At 40.2% G+C, this 19,648-nt stretch overlaps 1 protein-coding gene across 1 annotated transcript in view; it reads right to left on the bottom strand.

The window, feature by feature from the left end:
- LOC101395103 (ankyrin repeat and sterile alpha motif domain-containing protein 1B) overlaps positions 1–17,888 on the bottom strand; it is a 75,947-nt gene extending 58,059 nt beyond the window's left edge. Inside the window, exons 1-2 of the mRNA XM_014780224.2 lie at positions 17,834–17,888; positions 15,566–15,745 (exon numbers count right to left, since the gene is read on the bottom strand). Coding sequence (XP_014635710.1) covers positions 15,566–15,649 — 84 coding nt within the window. The 5' untranslated portion in view covers positions 15,650–15,745; positions 17,834–17,888. The remainder of the gene's footprint in view (positions 1–15,565; positions 15,746–17,833) is intronic.
- Positions 17,889–19,648: the final 1,760 nt, after the last annotated feature.

The raw sequence follows: 19,648 nt of genomic DNA, 5'->3' as shown, positions 1-19,648 counted from the left end.
TTGCCTAATGATGCATTTCTCAGAACATGTCCCCATCGTTAAACAATGCATGACTGCATACATTTTAAAGAAGTCACAATAACTATTTTTCATCTATAAGCTATGTTTTAAACTTAGAAAAAGTAAAATCTCTATGATTTCCAATAATTACGTGACTCAATGCAAATGGTAAAAACTCAGATTTTTAAAACAGAATTTAAAATAAAGGCAGTTAATTGTGTTTTAGTTATGAAGGGTGTTAAGGAAAAAGCTGATACATTTCAGATAGCACACTCATTCTGTTGGGAGTAAATAATTGATCAGGCTCACAGGGCAGTAACTTAAGCTGCTTAAGGGCAGCTGTGACTGGTGACTTCATGTATAAAATGGCTCTTCTTCCAGACACATGTGTTAGACTGAGGGCTGGAATGAACTTTTTAAATGCAAAAGAGTTTCCACTGCAGAATTTCATTAGATTTGTGAAGATAATATTTCAGGGCACAACATTATTGAAGTACTGGGTTTTGAAAAGTTTTGAGAAAGAAAATACCAGCGATAAAATTTCATCTGGGGCCCAAATTGCTAGAACAGTAGAGATTTAAATCTGAGTTTTAATTAAGCTTTAGAATGTCTTCATCTGTAAAGAATGATGATCGTACTTGATTACTTATTTCACCAGCTTGTTGTGCAGCTCATGGTAAGCTTCACGGGAGAGGGAACTTGTTCACAGCTAAATTTCTAGGACCTAGAACACAGAAGGCCATCACACATATGTACTGAATGAATGGACTCATAGACTATGTTCAAAATTTCTTGGCAAATGGTAAAGCATTATAAGAACATCACTGTTATTTGTCATCATTTGCAGTTGGTCCACTTTGTTTTGGCTTCTTGTGTCTTTAGTAAACAATGTCACTGCCGACACTTCTGTTAAATGCACTGGAAATTAACCTTGCAGATTCTTGTTAGAAAAGTTCTCATTTTTCCTGATAAAGGCTGAAAAAGAGCTGCCAACTTTGTGGAAGAGAGAAGGAACATTTGTAATTATCACATCTTTACGTTAAAGGGCTGCTTGTAGAGAGCTTGGAAACAATTCTCTAAAAGGATGTTAAACACCCCTTTGCAATTTCATTTGCTTATTATTTTTTTCTCAATCCCTTTTCCACATATACTGCAAAGGCTAATTTAGTTTATCCAAACTCAAATTACCACGAAATCCAAGTAAATGGGGGTTAAGTAAAGATACAGTAGTCTTATAACTGAGATATAATCAATAATTTAATGTTTATTTCTTTGATGATGAAGTCAACACACAGTTGAAGATGTATAATTTTATCTTTATTTCAGACCTCTCTCCCGACTCTGGAAGTGTTTTCTTAAACTACAACCCACATCTCCCTCTTGTTATCATCATGGATCTCGGGTTACCATGAATTCTGTTCAGAAAAGACAACACATTTGCATTCAAATCTAATAACAAAATCAAAAGCATATTACTTATCTTCAAAGTTTTCCTCCTAAAGGTAGACTTCTTTTCTGCTCAATTGGTAGCAATCCAGTGGTTTACAATAACTTATCTCTCCGTCATCATCTGTTTTTCCTTCTTTCTTGGAGTATGCTCAAAAAGTGATGTAATATCTTCCACTAAAAGCAAACAAACCCCTTCCCTTGACCCAACATCCTCCTTGAGACCCCAGCTCAATTTCTGCTCTTCTTTAAGAAGCAAAACTCCCCAAGAGGTGTCTATACTCCCCAGGAGGTGTCTATAAGGCCTCCACTTTTTCTTTTCCTGTTCTCTCCTGAGCCCACTCTACCAAAACTGCATTTCTCAGTAATCCCCACTCCGCCAAATCCAATTTTCCATTTTCCTTGACCTCTCAGACACACCTGATCACTCTTTCCATTTCTTAGCCTCCTTTGCTGGTTCCTATGATCTGATCATCTTCCGATCCCTGAAGCGTCAGTCCTCAATCCTTTTCCCTTCGCTGGCTTTACCAGGTGGTCTCATCCAGTCCTGACTCCCAAATTTGTATCTCTAGCCCTGACTTCTCCTCTAAACTGCAGACTCGGATATATAGTTGCCTTCTTGACACCTCTACTTGGATGATTAATAGGCATCTTAACCTTAAATTAAATGCCCCAAACCAAGTTCCTGATTCCCTTCCCTTCCCCATAAACTTTCTTATCTCAGCAAATGGCAACCCTCTTCTTCCAGTTGGAGTCGTCCTTTTGCTCATCTTTCACATTCAACCCAGCAGCAAGTCCTGTTGAATCTACGTCTAAAATCTCACCCTCCTATCACTCCCTGGTCCGAGCCACTACCTTTTCTCACTTGGATTATTCCATTAGCTTCCAAACTGGTCTCATTGCTTTCATCCTTGCCCCCTTAGTAGTTATTCTCAATACAACAGCCAAAAAGATCCATTTAAAACGAAATCCAGATCATGCTGCTCTGCTCCATTTAAGTCAGAAGAAAATGTGGAGTCCTAACAATGGATGCAAGAATCTCCAGCCTCTGGCACCCATCCCAGCCTTACCTCTCTGCCGTCCTCTCCTACTACTCTTCCTCTTGTTCACTCAGTTCTGGATAGCAAAGCACAATCTAGCTTGAAAGCCTCTGCGTTTGTTTCCCCTTCTGCCTGAAATCTTCTTCCTCCAGATAGTGCAAGACTAGCTCCCTCACTTCCTTCAGGTTCTACTCCAACGTCGCCTTCTCAGAGAAGCCTTCTCCGAGCACCCCAGCATGTTATAGCCAAACTAAGTCTATGTTTTCCACATTGTAAAGGGATTATTCTTTCAAGTAGAAATTGAAAATTTGAAAAAAACTTTAGACCGTAAGAACCTGTCGCCCTAGTACCCTGACATTCATTCAAAGATGAGTTACTGCTCATCTATTGGGTGCAAGGCATGGGTCACAAAGTGAGTAGGGATTGGCCCTGCTTTTAGTCAACGTATACGGAATAGGGATGGTATGGACGTGATCCTTTTTCCATTGTCAGGACCAGTAGTAAACTGGGATTGAGAGGCTGATGGTGGGTCTTGGAACGGAGCAAGCTGACGATAGCTCTATCTACTCCACATCACCAATTAGGCTCGGAAAACCTTCCGCAAGTGCTGGCGCAGTGTAGCTAGTTTAATAAAGAAACTTGTATGAATAGAGCCCTCCGGGTCAGATTCTCAGAGATGAAATTTTCTGCCTTGTTCTAACCCTGAATAAAAAAGGCTTTCCCTTTGTTTCTTCCTTATGTTTGTCATAACTCTTTCACACTTCAGGGTGTTCAGAAATTGACCGGAAAGAATCCAACGAGACATAGGAAAGGTTCAGAGGGAAAGCTAAAGGAATAATGAAGTCCATTCCTTCTCTTGAATGACAGCGCTTCTAAAATAAAACAAAAACAAACTTGAAGAGCGGACACAACAGCTTCAAAGGCGAAAGAAAAAAGGGCCCCGGAACAAAGGAAGCCTCGGTCAGCAGCCAGCACACTCGGCGGCTCCTTGAGCAGAGACTAAAATGAGATGAGATCTGTCAAAAGATGGAGTCAAACAAATTCAGTTCAGTCAAGGAAAAATGCACCAAACACCGCGTATGCGTCTTTTCTTCCAGCAGTGACAGCCCCGCGGCCCTTCTTCCCTGGGCACTAAAAAAACCCTGCCTGGAAATCAGAAAATCAGAACCTTTTGTCTCTCTCCAGTTACCCAGAAGCCACAGGACGGCATCCTATCATTTCTTCTGTCCCACTGCTGTAGATACTGGAATGAGCCTCCTGCTCTCCTCTCAGGTGAGTTCCGCGATACCTACATGGCCCTCTAACCATATGTGATTCTTCTCTTCAACTACACTGTGGATATCTCAAGTTCAGGGTTTCTTACCACTGACCCCTCTTATGGAAGGTTTCAGATTAACATATTTTATTTGCAGGGAATGCTGAACTTAAGAAAATGCTGCTTCCCATCATTTCTCCACTTTATTCTAAAGAGCAATCCTCTCAAACCTTCATGATCTTGACCTTCTCCCTGTTACCTATGGGAAAATTCTTGGACAGATCAGTAATCACCTGCTGGAAGTGAAAAGTCAGGCCAAGAATTGTTTGTCTATGTGTGACCCACTATTGCTGGCATCAGCATTAATCTAGCAAAAATAGGAGGAAGTAACCACCACATTCAGTCCTATCATAAGTATACTGGCATGGTATAAATTCTGATATTACCTGTTGCCTGCTCAAATTTACAGTTTTCCCTCTATCCCTCATTCCCTCCCTCCCACTCTCCTTCCTTCTCTCCCACCTTCTCCCTCCCTTCCTTCCTTTCTTCCTCCCACTGTCCCTCCTTCTTCCCTCTGTCCCTCCCTCCTTTCCTCCTTCCCTCCTGCCTTCCTCCCTCCCTCCCTTCCTTCTTTCCCTCCCTTCCTTCCGTCTTTCCTTGTTAACTCTGATTCTAGTACTGATAGCACATAAAATAAGCCCTCGGCTGCCAAAGTAGAAGAGAACTATAGGCTATGTGATTCCTGTTATTCATTTGTAGAGATAATATACAACTTGCCTTCTCTAATACGACAGTTGTAGCCCTAAATGACATTACACAATTATTTATGAAATCTCTTCACAGGAAAAAAAATAGAGCAGAGAAAAAAAATGGAACATTGTCTGTACAATGCAGATCTTATGGTACAGCTCCCCAGGTTTTCTGGATGTGCAGGGAATTTAAGTCAATTGGGATCATGCTGTTTATTGCAATATGGGCTATTTTGCTTGTTCTGCCTCAAAGTTTGGATGCCCCCACTACTGATACAAACATTTTTCAGGACCACTGAAAAGCAGAAATATTAATAACTGATTCAGAAAAGCAGTGATCAGCTTTTTATCATAACACGAATTGCTGCAAAGAAACTTGATTTTGTGAAGTAATATTGTTCTTTGCCTGTAACATCTCTTTAAAATATACATTGTGTTCCTTTCTTGCAAACTGAGGCTGTAATTTTCTTTATTTAAACCCATTTATTAACTATATACTCAAGATTGCTTCTTGCCTCTGGTAAAAAAGATATATCAGACAAGGCCATTCATTCAATGATGTTTACTGAGACGCCAATATTTCCTTATTTCATCCTTGTGGAAAATATGGAAAGACAAGGTCTAGTTGAATGATCATCTTGAATGATGCCAACCTAAGAGGTCTCTGGTAGAAGGCTACACAGTTTTTTTCCTCAGCTCTGCTTTGTTCAACAATGAAATCAATACATTGGAGAATTTACTGGAAAGGCATGCTTTTTAAATTAGCACATTACATAGTTGGGAAGGATCACTGATATACTGAAGGTTGACCGAGTTTTGAAAAGGCATTGAGAGACTAGGATTATTGGACAAATCAGTTCATAAAACTGTTTTAGCTGGAAAGGAATCATGTAAATGTAAAATCCTGTGTTAAGTTTAAATACATACACACACAAACACACACACATACAAACACACACACGTACACATAGCACTGCCGGGGGCTGAGAAGGGAGGCATGGCTCATGGCCATTGATACTGATATAGGCTGGGGAGTTTTCATGAAGAAAAGCTCAGTAAGAATTAAAGACATGTTAATGTCGTTAAGCATGAACATTAACAAAGCAGACATGCCCAGAGCTGGGGAATCAGGATGCTGTGAGGCCCACATCCCACTCATCAGAATGATATCGGCGAAGAGCTGAATATGGTTAATATAGTGAAGGGAAGACATCAAATTGTCTTTAGTCTTGAAGAACTATTCTCAGCAAGAGGGAGCAGATTTATTCTTCGTGTTTTCAGAAAATAGCACTAACTAACTACGTAGGAGTTTTAGGAACGCTTATTTCAATTCAATATAAGGCAAAAGTTCTATCAATGAGAACTTTTCCAACGATGATGGGGCCGCCTCACAAAGTGGGGGCCACCTTTCCAGTGACAAGTTTAAGCGGAAACTTGTGGCTGTCTATTAAGGATGTATTAGAAGGGGTGCTGCATCAAGACACAGGACCAGACACAACTTCTGGCCTCCTCCCACTCTAAAATTCTCTGCTTCTCTTTCACGGAAGCACTGAAGAATCTTCAGCCTTTAGCACATATAAAGAATGCAAGTTACTGCAAATTTTTGTGATGCTGTATGCAAACCTCATTAAAATAGAGACCCATACAGAAAGGGGGTCACATCTCACAATTGTTTACATGAAGTCATTGTTTGCTACCCCTGATTTGTAGAGAATGGAAAATTGGATGTGAAGAGCAAAGGATTTTCTTCAAATACAATGTTTATTCACGTTACCTTAGAGGTTTAATTCTCTACTAACCTTACATTTACAAAAGGTATTAGATATTATTAATAGAATTTGCCAAAGGACTCAAAACATTGCACTGGAGTCCTCTGGCATTCTAGAATTTTAGAAAGTGTCATGTCTGCTGGTACCCAGTTTGTAGAGACAGATAGGGGTGTTCATCCACACAGTGGTTAAAGTGCAGGCTGTGAAGCTAGACTGCCCGGGTTGAAATCCTGGCTCTACTTCTGACAATCTGTGGCCCATGGGTAAGCAACATAAACTCTCTGTGCCTCAACTTCCTCATTATAAAGTTGTATGAATCACTGCTGGCTCTGATGATGATGATGACGAACTAACTGTTAGATCTAAGCTAGGCAGGTGATATGTGACTGTTCCGGGTAGTTTATTTCTCTAAAAGATTTGAGACCATCCCAATTTGTGTCTAATCTGGAGTCCTAGAAATCTGAGGTTTTCTGGTGCCTATAACCTTGTGCAAAGTAATCTGGTCAACAAGTATTTACAAAGTGCTTACTATAGGGAATTAAAAAATGATGAAGGAAGAGTCAGGCCTTGCCCCTACATAGCCAACATACACTTTACTATAAGAGAAATAAAATAAAATATTTTAACATAAAAGATAATGATATATTTTGATATATGCTAACTCATAAAGTATTTAAAAGTATTTAAGTATGGGTATCATCCATAAATCCTTTCCAAAGAGCTCCAGTGCTAATGAGGTCACAGCACAGATAGAAACTTCTTGTACAGCGTTTGCATTCCTAAGAACTATTGTTTCCATATCAGTGGAGAGGTAACAGTTTGGGCTTACAAACAGGAAAATAGAAATAGTTTGTAAAAGAGCTAAATATTATGAGCTTTACTTTAAAATGCATTGATTCTCAGTTGCATTGTAAAAGGATAGTATAGAAGAAAACTAAAAGCTATCTCAAAATAATAATTTCTAGAACAACCCAAATGTATAGCTTTGCAGTTTGTAAAATACTTTGACAACTAGGACTTTACTTGTGCCTCACAACAGTGATGTGAGGTGGGCATTAATCTCACTTTAGGAAGAGAAAACTAAGGCTCTGAGTAGCTAAGAGGCTTGTTCAAGGTTACAGAAGTAATAGATACCAGAGATGGGATTTTTAACCCTGATCTCATTACTTCAAATCTGGAATTTTAGAAAAACTCATCAAATTAAGTATGAAAAAACAAAATCAATACCCATGTGATATAACAATTTTCCATCAGACATTCTCAGAATTCGAAACCGAAGTGGGTTTATTCAGGTGCCTACTATTGCTATCTCTGCCTCCTAGAAACCATTCCCGTTCTGGTCATGGCACTCTGACTGCCCATGGGAGGAGTTCCCTTCCCACCCTCAGTCCACGTGGTTCAGGTGGAGCTAAAACCACCTGCAGGCATGTGACCTATGCCTGGCTAATCACATCACATCACACACACACACACACACACACACACACACACACTCCTTTGTGATTAGCTCAGGACAGATAAGTGATCAAAACCAGGCTGATCTGAAACAATGGAACTCAATCCTGGGACTTTTTTGAGAACTCTTGGAAAGATAAGCCCTCTTTCTCATAGATTCAAGTTGAACAGGAATCAGACTTGAAACTCCCCTTGTGTAGAGAAAGCCTGTTAGGGAAAAGAGCCAACCCAGAGGAGAGCAGAGCCAAGACCTGAAGAGCCAAAGAGCAACACATCATTCGAGCACCTGGATCCAGGTCTACCTGGACTTTGCAGTGAAATGATTCAAATACATGCCCCTTCCTGCTTAAGACACCTTGAGTTGGATTTTCTTACTTGCATGAATCCAGAAGAGTCCCTACTGATATATTACTTTAGTCATATACAAATGGAATTAACTGAGACGGGACTGCATAATCAGCCCCACTTCCACTTGATGTTAAAAAAACCTTCTCTTTATTTTCTTTTTTTTTTACACTAGAAAAAAGAAAAGGAAGAGGGAGAAGGAGAATAAGAGGATTCTCCTACCCTTGAAAATTTGTCAAGGTCAGATTATAACAGCCAAAACTCTGACCTGTTGACCCAAGAACTGAACTGAATATAATGAGAAACATTCCAAAAATTTAATAAGTGGAAAAATAGCCTGGTGTGCCTCTTTGTGAACAAGCTGCTCAATGTCAGCAAGCCTAAGGCACCACGAAATATCACAAGGTCAATTCCACCGAAATAGGGTTTTTATGTATTGTCAGATTTCTTATTTATTCAGTTGAAAATAGGATCTTTTCTATTGATGTTTTTTAAAAAAATCGTGGTCTGGTTGTAACTTGAAACATTCACCTTGGTCAAGTACCAGCACGTGGAGGGAAGGCGGAGCCATCAGAGCTTCTGTAGCAAAATGAAGGGAGGTGTCTAGGTCTGCCTGGGGTCTGTCAGAAGAAACTCCTGGTCGTCTAATTTGCCTCATTGATGGACTTGACAGAGAATGAAAGTATCGCGACTTGTAAGATGAGTATCAAAACCTAAAAACGAATCCATCTGAGTGATTCTCCCACTTCTTCCCATTATTTTAAGACTCATAGACAGTAACACTTCAATGTTGCCTGAAAGACACTAATCATATTGGAATTTTCAACCCCAAAGTTATCACAGGGATAGCAGTGTATATTTGAAGAGGCAATTAATAAACTGTCCACATTAATAAACAAGGTGTATAACACATCAGGTTAAATTCCAAGTATGAAAGCAACGTTTTCCACTTTTGCTTGGCATGATGCCTTTGGGAATAGAGGGCTGGTGATCTAGAGTTCTTGGCTTGAAACAGGGCACAGATATCATCAACATCCCAAGTTATCTCTGAAGCTGGTGTGTCAGCTTGTCAACTCGACAAGCTGTCAAATTGGAAGCTCCTGATGGAAGAGCTTACTGAATTTATTCTTAACATTCTTTTTTTGGTTATATATTATCTGTCTGTGCTTAAGTATTAGGAGTTGCTCTTTAGATCTTCATGCAAGAAAATTTTGAAGTCATGAACAGGCTGAGCCTTTCTGAGTAGTGGCTAGGTGATGAGAATCTAAATTAAAAACTGGCCACTAACTTACGGCCATTTAAAAAAAATCTGATGTAACACAGTAATAAGAAAATTTGCTTAGTTTGGGGGGAAAAATCACCTTGTAAAATGCTGTTTCTTTCAACATAGTTGTGCTACTTTCTGAAGGCTGGTTCTGTAAATTGCCAGCAGCAGATAGGATTTCTAGGAATAACAGGCTTTCTCTCCCAGGGAAAGTATAAAAGAACAAATTACTATCTTTTTTCTTTCCCAGAGATGGCTAAGCATTTGCCTCATCGTTTTTTGGGATATCCATGCTTCTCTAGCTAACAATTTTGTGTACTGTGTATTTCAAACAAATTCTAAATTTCATTTAAGGAAAAAAATAATTCTTTCTTTCTCACTTAATGTTTTATCTTACCAAGTCATTATTGTAAGATATCCTTTTCTACATACTTTTATAACCTGAATTTGCACAGAACTATTCCATCTATCCTCTGCTTTCCCTGGCTCTGTGATCACTGCATAGAGCCCTCTTCCATCAAGATAGATGCTCCCTGGCAGCCTTCATATTTATACAATTAAATTAATAAAGAGGAAAATTCCAATTCCATTCTCAATATACATTCTAAGCATGGATAATACTAGAACAAAAAGATGGTCTTTATAGAATGCTACAACCATCTGAGCACTGACTTTTCTAATACCTTTGGCATTAATTGGCCCCTCAATGAATCAGTGACCTTTGAATTAGGGACTGACAGGTGATATATCTGAATTGATAGTCATATCATCTCTCTATACAGTGATTTACAGTTTAGAATATGCTTTCACATAAATTATCTTATCCGATACACACAAACCTGAGAGGCAGGCATCTTAAGGACAAAGAAACTGAAGTTCAGAGAAACCGCGTGACTTGGTATAGGTCACACAGCCAGAAAGAAACTAAATCAGAACTCCAACTGAAGAAGCCGCTAAGGAAACGGCATCCACTATTTGGAGAAACCCCACAGGCAAGAACTTCTCTGTATGCGCAGTAAACCCACATCTTCTTACAAAGCTCATCATGAACATGGGAGAAGGGCAGAGTTTTACCAAGATGTGCAGCAAGGGTCTCCACTAAAAGGATCAACGAATAAACACTGTAGTTTTGCATTTAAAGGGTTTTATGGTGATAACCATGAGCCAATTCAGTAAGTTTTCACTAAACTACTAGTGATTTTATCCTTCTGCTCGCTGTGCCTACGTAAGTGTAATCTACTATAGCATATGGGAAATTAGTATTTGTTGAACTATTATTAAAATATTTTATATCATTTTAAAACAGAGGCAGCCCACAGGGTACCAGGAGCCACAGAGGAACCAGGATACAGTCAGGCAGAGAGAGCCTGAGGTCCAGCTCTGCTGTGTACCAGCTGTGAGGCAAAGCATGCACACCCCTCGGCTTCCTTGAGTATCTAATGGGTTGTTGTGAGGATTAAATAAGATTCCGCACGTGGAATCTCAGGCACGGGTCTGGCCATGGCAGGGCTTCTATATGGCTCAGTTTCCATTTCTCTTCCTTTAACAATATCAAAAGAATGAACACTTGTAGAACTAATATAATATGTAAAATGATTTCAAATAAAGAAGTAATTGATTTAGTCACACTTAAATAGTAGTACTGTTTGGATCAAGAAATATTAGACTTTCAACTGAAATCAGTTCAACCAAATCAACTCTCTAATGATTTAGAAGCAATTTAAAGATTTTATTTATTTATTTTTCCCCCAAAGCCCCAGCAGATAGTTGTCTGTCATAGCTGCACATCCTTCTAGTTGCCGTATGTGGGACGCAGCCTCAGCATGGCCAGAGGAGCGGTGCGTCGGTGCGCACCCGGGATCCGAACCCGGGCCGCCGGCAGCACAGTGCGCGCACTTAACCGCCAAGCCACGGGGCCGGCCCTAGAAGCAATTTAGACAAAGCCTTTATAGTGCCTAACATATCGCCCCAGGCAAGTTCTGATTTAGTTTCTTTCTGGCTGTGTGAGCCAGACCAAGTCATGTGGTTTCTCAGTTTGCCTGTCTTTAAAATATGGATAATGCCTGCTTCTCAGGTTCGTGTGCATCCGATAAGGTAACTGCCCCAGGCAATATTGATATTTTTATTTAGATGAGAGCATTTAAAACACAAGGACTTCTATATTATGGATTTTCCTCATTAATATTAAGGTAGGGCCAGCCCCCTGGCTTAGCGGTTAAGTGCGCACGCTCCGCTACTGGCGGCCCGGGTTCGGATCCCGGGCGCGCACCGACGCACTGCTTCTCCAGCCATGCTGAGGCCACGTCCCACATACAGCAACTAGAAGGCTGTGCAACTATGACATACAACTATCTACTGGGGCTTTGGGGAAAAAAAAAAGGAGGATTGGCAATAGATGTTAGCTCAGAGCCAGTCTTCCTCAGCAAAAAGAGGAGGATTAGCATGGATGTTAGCTCAGGGCTGATCTTCCTCGCAAAAAAAAAAAAAATTAAGGTAAAGTTTGTGCAAAGATATGTATTTCTCGTACTCTTTAGGAGTCTTTTTTATTTTGCAAAAACAGAAGTATTATTTCACTTTTCCATAAGTATTTTGTGTAAATGGAGGCCTTCTATAAATGGTTATAAGTTTCACATTTGGAAACTCTTTTTCCTTTTTTCATAACTTTGGAGAATGTGGTCCTTAAACTTTATTAATTCCACTACTCTCCTTTATTATTCATTTTAAGAGTACTTGGACTTCTCCTAAATATTATTCAAGAAAATTTCTAAAGATTGCGATTAGGACCTAAATACTGGAAGTATTTTTCCTCCTTCTGATATATTTTCCATTTCTTCATTTACTATCTCATCTCTACAGAACTCGGATTTAAAAGCTGATCTGCCATGTGCTATACGCACATGAACAGTTGTGTAAGATACTTTGTGCTGAAATGAGATAACAGATGTGCAAGTTCTTTGAAAATTTAAAAGCTTTATATGAATTAAGGTATTACTCCACAAATGTGAGTGCAACATTTATTTATTAGGGGTATGGAAATATGGGAGCATTTCAGAACTTCTGAGCTAATGAGTCCAATTTAGAATTACAGGCTAGGAAAGCTGTTTTCAGCATGATAAGAAACCCATTGTTTAGATGTTTTTACATCATTACATTCTGTGGTTTAAAAAATATTATTAGTATTGAACTCATTTTTGTCTCTCACATATTCATTTAAGAGAATTTGATGCCAGAATATTGCTTACATCAGAATAAAAGCAAACAATAGCCACAATATTTAAAATCCTCTGTATTCCAAGAGAGGTATTTTTAATATTGGTTCAAATTAAAAACAAGTAATTAAATAACAACCTAAGTGTTACTTTTAAAAAATATTTGCCAACAAACAAATTTAATAGGTGGACTGGACATTAAACGTATCTCAATTTAACTTTAAGCAGTGGTTTTCCAAGTTAAGCAAAGCACTTCCAAACATCTATCGAGCAGACCTTAAGAAGGCAGCACTCCTATGAATTATTGCAATCACCAAGAACTTAAGGTTTCTGGCCTATGGCTATAATTCCAAATCTTTCTAGTGGGGGCTCTGCTAAACTTGAAAAAGCAGAGGGGTTTCTGAGAACATGGATCTGTCCTGGTGATTTTCTCTTAATTGCATTTTCCCTTCTTTCAATAAGCAAGAAAGCCTGAAGATGGGCTTCTGCGATTTAGTGGGAAACAGACTGGTTAGACAAGCGTTACTGTAGTAAGCCCCGTGGAAGAAACCCCTTGGGCAAGAACCTCAGGGACTGAGCTCCTGGCTGGAAGGCGGTATAACTAGCTGCTTGCTTACGGGAACTTTAATTGCTAATTCAAGTTTTTAGGAAGACTAAGCTTCATTGGCTGAGCACGTAACTTAGGGGAAGAACGTAGTCTAGAGAGAGACAGGTTGTTAAAAAAGCAAATGGATTTCAAAAATTATTATAGCAAATGACCAAAAATCCAGGAAGAATAAAAAAAAAAACAACTGAGTGGTAGAAAAATCACATAAATAAAACTGTTCAACAGCAAAATCACAGAGTATTTCATATTTTGACAGGTTAAAGCTTTGAAATGGTACTATTTTTAAAAGGTATGCATTCATTTCTCCACCATTTTTGGCTTGTCTAGACTAGGAAACATTCTCAAGACAAACAAACAAAAAACTGCAATTAACACAAGCTAGAGCTGCAATCCCAGAATCGCTTTTTCTCATTGATCAGATTCCTGTAGCGCCATCTCCTATTTTCTCTGCAGCAAAAGTGCAGTATTGAGCAGCAGGGTTTTAGAAAGCTTCTAATAAGCTCCTGGTTGCTGATGGAGGCCTGTGTCTACATCAGTCATTCGATCATGGTGAGCAGCACAGGTAAATAATCACATTCACACGTACCCTCCGGTGCTCACTACATCCCATCCCCCCGCTTATCTCATTCTTTCTGCTTTTGGGCCTTTCTCATCTGGCCAGATACGAGTTCATTCCATTTTCTCAAGGGTGAGACAATTCCTGAAAGGGATGCATTCTGATCAGAGTGACAGAAAGAAGATCTAGGCTATTCAAAAGGTACTACTGTCCCTAGCTTGTGAATCTCACAAAGAAAGTAAGAGAGCAATCTTGCTAGGTTTCCTGTGAGAGTTCATACATAGGCAGAAAAGTAATTAATTTCCTCTTTGAAAAAACTGTACTATGTGGAGAAATTTCATAAATTATATGAGCAGCTCAGACTGGTGATTCTGTTCCTGAAGTTGGCACAGTCGATAAAAGCTAATGCTCGTTAATGAACTCCTCCCTTACCCAGGGAAGAGAAGGGTTCAGAAAAGACCCAGTTTGTATTAATACACAAAGACTACATGGCTCAAGGGTAAAAGAAACCATGTCTCTGAAATGCTGTCATTAGAGAAATTTAACCACATACGTGATCCACCAATACTAACAAATAGCAGGAAATATATGAACGGTGCGGGGAAAAAAGCTTTCAGACTCTATTTAAAAGAACGTCAGTGAAAACAGTAATAAGGATTAAGACACAATACTTAACAAGAGAGAAAGAGAAAATCATTCTTTTCTTGTCTCACCTACATTTTCCATCTCCCGTCAATAAAAGATTTTCCTTAATCCCAACATTGCCATTCCCTGCACAAAGAACCCAGAGAACAATTCAACATCGACAAAGCTGAAAGGAGACACAATATCCCAGAACCTCTCTCTCCAGGGCATTTGCAGGCAGAATAGCCATGGTTTCCAGAACATTCTCTTCACATTTTTCTTTCATGAGCAGCAGCATAGAATGTTTACCAAAGGCTTTTAAAAACAGAATCGCACCAAACAGTTGAGAAAAAAATTTAACAACCAAGGCAAAGTAATTACAGTCGAATTTTCACCTCGAGATTCTCATCTTAGGTGTGGGAGGCAGAGAGAAGCCTCTTAACACGTCAGTCTGAACCTAGAATGAGGATGAAAAGAGTTGATTCTGCCAATAGTTGTCAACAAATCCGTATCTTTGAGTCTCAGGACGAAACTGCAGAGCTGGCTGCCCATCTGAATGTGCTTTAAGAACAGCACCACTGTTTGGTTATGGCTGACTCAAGTTTCTGAGCAGTGATCTGAGGACAGGCTGGCCATCTATCTGATGTCTATCTGGGGACAGGCTAGACATGGGCATCTAGACCAAAATCATGGAAAGGTCTGAACCTGACAGATCTCTCTTTTCCATTATTTGTGTCAGGCAGCATCATCATTTTCAACTACTCAAGGTGACAATATAAGATGATGCAACTCGTCCCAGTAGTACAATTATATACAAATGTGTAAACTTGGGAGGAAACGAACAACATTATGAAGAGTTAATACTTCCCCCCAACTTCTGCTCTATCATCCAACCAATTTATAAAATTTACATTTCATAATCTAGACTTTTATTACTCATTTTCATTATGATTTGATTCTTATATAGCAATATTCCCTTTAGGGCAAAGACTTTCTGGGAGTAATGAGATCAGACATAATTTCTTCAGTAAGAACGGATAACGAGGATCTATGTATACATTCCATTCCCAGAAAGGTCTGTTTCAGATTAGTTCAAGTCAGTAGGGAATGAAAACCACGGCATAAAATGGTAAAATTCCAGTTAGGTTTGGACAGTAGGCATCCACTGTAAGCTATTGTTCAATATTAGAATGCATTACTTGATACGGGTGAAAGGCAAAAACATCACAGGCTTTTAACACCTTACCTGGGCCATCTGCCTCTCCAGTTTTGATCGGGGAATATCATCAAAGTAGTTTTCATTTCTTCTCCTCCTTGCATCGCCCTGCATGATAATGTGAGGAACGTCTAGGGAGCCACCAGTGGTGTAAGTGCTTTGGCTAAGTGATGGAGACAACTGAGGAGGAGTGTGATTACCACTGGGTTCCTGAATGGAAATACATCACGAAATAAATACCATGTTCTTGTGGCTAACCTTTGGTTTCAAAATTGTGAAATACTGACAAGACAAACTGCAGGGGTGGGGAGTCATTTTTGAATCAACTGTCAAGGTATGGAAGACGTTCCACCATCTTATTAATGGTATGATCTAGTCAATACATTTTCCCTGAAGTATTTCAGGTCAAAAGTTTAAAGTATAAAGAATCAGGCTGTTTTCTTAAACCAGCACTATGGATGATCTCAGAAGAGGCACACATATGCTGGGCACCCCTGACACTACCATGTGTGTTTACAAGGGAAGGAACTGTGTCTTCACGGGACAGTGTCCTCACTGTGGTAGATGCCATAACGAGAAAACTAAAATGGGAACCAATAGGTCTTGATCCTCCATCAAAGAGTGGTCTGGCAATCAGGCAGGGAAGAAGACACAGTGTGGACACAGAATGTCACATGTACAGACTGCAGAGCAATGCATATAATAACAGAGGATGTATTTCAACAGCAAAAACAACTCAAGCTGAGGGAAACTGGTCAGAAGTAAGATAAGGGGTGGCAGACAGCTGGGCTCTAGTGTTTGCAAGTAAGAGCAGGATTGGGTCATGCCGATTCTCTGGGCCACTTCACCCTGGATGCTCTGGACCTCTTTTGACAGATTAAGGTCCTACATTTTTTCTTGGGAATCTCTGTCTTTGATCATTTTGTTGTTCCCCTAAATCTCTTCCAGGGAGCCAGAGGGAGAGGTTCAGAAGGAGAAGGAGAGTAGAGTAAGTAGCAGGAAATTACTCCTCTAAAGAGTCTTTTTTAGGATGGTTACCCTGATGGTGCCTATATCTTTCTCCCCTGTCGTGTAGCAAAATGAAGGCAAGACAATAATCCTGTTCTAGCCTCATTTCCCCCCAATTTATTTGAAGCTCCTCTTATTGACAGAGAAAAACAGGTCCTATTTCTACTTTCACTACTCCCAAAGCCCAAGAAGCCTTCAAATATCCCAGTGTCTCCCAGTTCCCCCAGTAATCAATTTTCCTCATGGCTCCTTCCTGCAGCCAATTCTCTTGCATTCCCTGAAATCTTGGTGTTATTTTCTTCTCCTTTAAAATGGAATCAGACTTAAAGTCTTAACAGCTCCTCTCCTGCCTGACCCTCTGCTGTACAGACAGGAGTGATGCTGTTTGCTGAAGTTCACTGATAAGAGTGAAGTTCACATTCTACTGCGTGTCATCGCTGGCAGTTACTTCCAAGTACCGCACCTGTGTTCATTTATTATCACTGCCTTTTCTGACACTTGTGGAAAGGGAATCAGAAGCAAGCAAGTGCAGGGCTAAATAAGGAGAACAGAGTTGGATCTCTCCAACTGGTCAGGGAGATCCCAGCTTTTTGATAAATTTTTGAAAAGTTCTTATGGGCCTCACAAAACCCAGTGACTGCTGGCTGCTCCTTCCGGCTGCCATTTTGCCTGGCAATCATCTCTTTCCTTTTCTCTTTCTCTCGCTCCGTCCTTCTTGCCTTCCTTTCCCTTCTCCTTTATTTCTCTCTTCCCTCTGGGTTTTTCTCTAGCTTTTCTACCCCATAATTCTAAAATGTAGCTGAAATAGTTTATTAAATAAACTCCTAGATTCTCTATTCTTAATTTTTGAAGTGGGTAAAGCTGAATAATGTTTATTTCCTAAGAAAACAGAAGACCCTGAGGTTAATTTTAAATTGATCTTTACTTAACTGTGGTCCTTGATCGATTTTCTTTCTGTGGGTTTGAGTAGTTTGACAGAAAACTCATTTCCTCTCTCCTGGTGTAAATGGGAGTGTGGGATGGGAGTAGGGAGAGTGGTTCTTTAAAGTTGATGGTCGGTCAGATGTGTATCTAAATCTCAAAAATATGCATTTAACCAATCAAGGAAAACAAATCTTGTTTTATAAAACACAATCAAAAGTGAGATTGTTTCTTACACAGATAAGGTAAGCTACATGGAAAACAGCCTGTCCTTCCTGATCCATTGCTCCATTTGTTTTGTTTTATTGCACAAAATAATCTTTGCGGATAAGAGTGGAGAATAAGACCTGTGAACGTGCTGGCACTTACCCTGAGGGTGATGGACCGAGGGGGCTTCTGTGGTGGATCGTCGTGCAGCCTGTCTCCCAGAGATGCCAAAATACGTTTCCTGTGGCCAATCAAATTGATTTTTAAAACCTGAAATGACATATATTTGGGTTAAATATTTCATTTGACGAAAATAATTTTTATATGTCCTAAACGATGAAGGAGCGCAAAGAGATCCGTGCCAAGTCACTCCTGCACCGTGAGAGAGGTGGTGTGAAATCAGTGTGACCCCTCGAGTCCAGAAAGATGGAAAGAGCCTGGAGAAAGCCTAGAGTGGGCAAGTAGTGGGGGCAGAAAGAGAAAGAGAGACAGCGCTCCCTCTACTCATGCAGCCCTAGAGTCCCATTCTCTATGCAGCAGCCACAAGACTTTTCAAATGTATAAGTCAAGTCTTATCCCTAACCAGCTGAAAACTCTCCAATAGCATCCTATTGCTTGTAGAATAAACCTGAGTCCTGACCTGGCCTGAAGGCCCAACAGGTCCGGTTGTTCTCTGTCTTTCTCTGTGTCTCTGCCTCTCTCCCCTCCATTCAGGATGCTCAGTCACACTGGCCTTCTCTGTTCCTTGAACATTCCATACTCATTCTCACCTCGGGGCCTCTACTCCTGTTCGTTTATCTGCCTGGAATGCTCCCTCTAAGATCTCCAAATGACACCTTCTCATCCCTCTGGGTGTTGTTCAACTCTTGCCTCCTCATGAAAGCCTTCCTCCACCTCCTCACGGAAAGAACCATGCCCCCAACCCCTGTCACGCTCCACTCTGTGATCCTCTTTTTATCATGCTCTGAAATAATTTTATTTACAGGTGTAGTGTTTGTGTACCTCTCTCTCCAAGGTGAGCTACCTTAGAGCAGGGCCCTGGTATATCTTTATCACTATTATTTCCCAAACGCCTAAAGCAATGCTTGAAATAATAGGGGTCCAATGACTATGAAAGAATGAATGTTAATCTAGATAAAAGTTGTAAGTAAGCAAGGGTTAGAATCAAGAACTGTCTACTTGGGGTCTCGAGACTCAGAGTCTCCCAAGAAGGGATTTTTAGTCTGATAGTGCTGCAAAGGGCATACTGTAGAAGAGATGACAAAGGGAACCAAGACTTGCAGAGAGCCTCAGTCCCTACCCCTTCCAGGAGCTTTATAAATGCTACACTGCCCTTTCAATCCTCCCAACATCCTTACCTGGAAGCGGTTCTTCTCGCTTTACAGATGAAGAGACAGAGGTTCAGAGTGGTTAAACTGCCTGTCTAAGAGCTAGTATGCGGTGGCTCTGGGATTTCAATCAAGTTTACCAATTCCAAAGCTTGTTCTACTCCAAGATAAACTACAAAGTTCAGGCATTACTCCAAATACTACTGACTTTTTAAAACAACATCTTACAAATCCATTCATAAGAAATGTATTTATCCCTTCCCTGTCCATGTGTAGTTCCAGGATATAATCACTCCTGTTGGGTAACTAGTTCCTAAAGTACACTACCCATTGTGTAAATGATTTTTAAAAAAACTTCTCTCTTTTCAAGTTCTTTGGTTTTTTTGGTGAGGAAGATTGGCCCTGAGCTAACATCTGTTGCCAACCTTCCTCTTTTTGCTGAGGAAGGCGAATCTTGCCTTGAGCCAACATCTGTGCCCATCTTCCTCTATTTTGTATGTGGGACGCCTGCCACAGCATGGCTTGATGAGTGGTGTAAGTCCACGCCTGGGATCCAAACCTGTGAAACCCGGGCCGCGGAAGTGGAGCGCGTGAACTTAACCACTACGTCACTGGGCCGGCCTCTCTTTTCAAGTTTTAAGGGGGAGGG

This window comes from Ceratotherium simum, chromosome 25 (assembly GCF_057802395.1).
Source record: "Ceratotherium simum simum isolate JZ-2026a chromosome 25, ASM5780239v1, whole genome shotgun sequence".
Lineage (NCBI taxonomy): Eukaryota > Metazoa > Chordata > Mammalia > Perissodactyla > Rhinocerotidae > Ceratotherium > Ceratotherium simum.
Note: the sequence above shows the minus strand (reverse complement) of the source record. Positions and strands in the feature narration are given on the sequence as shown.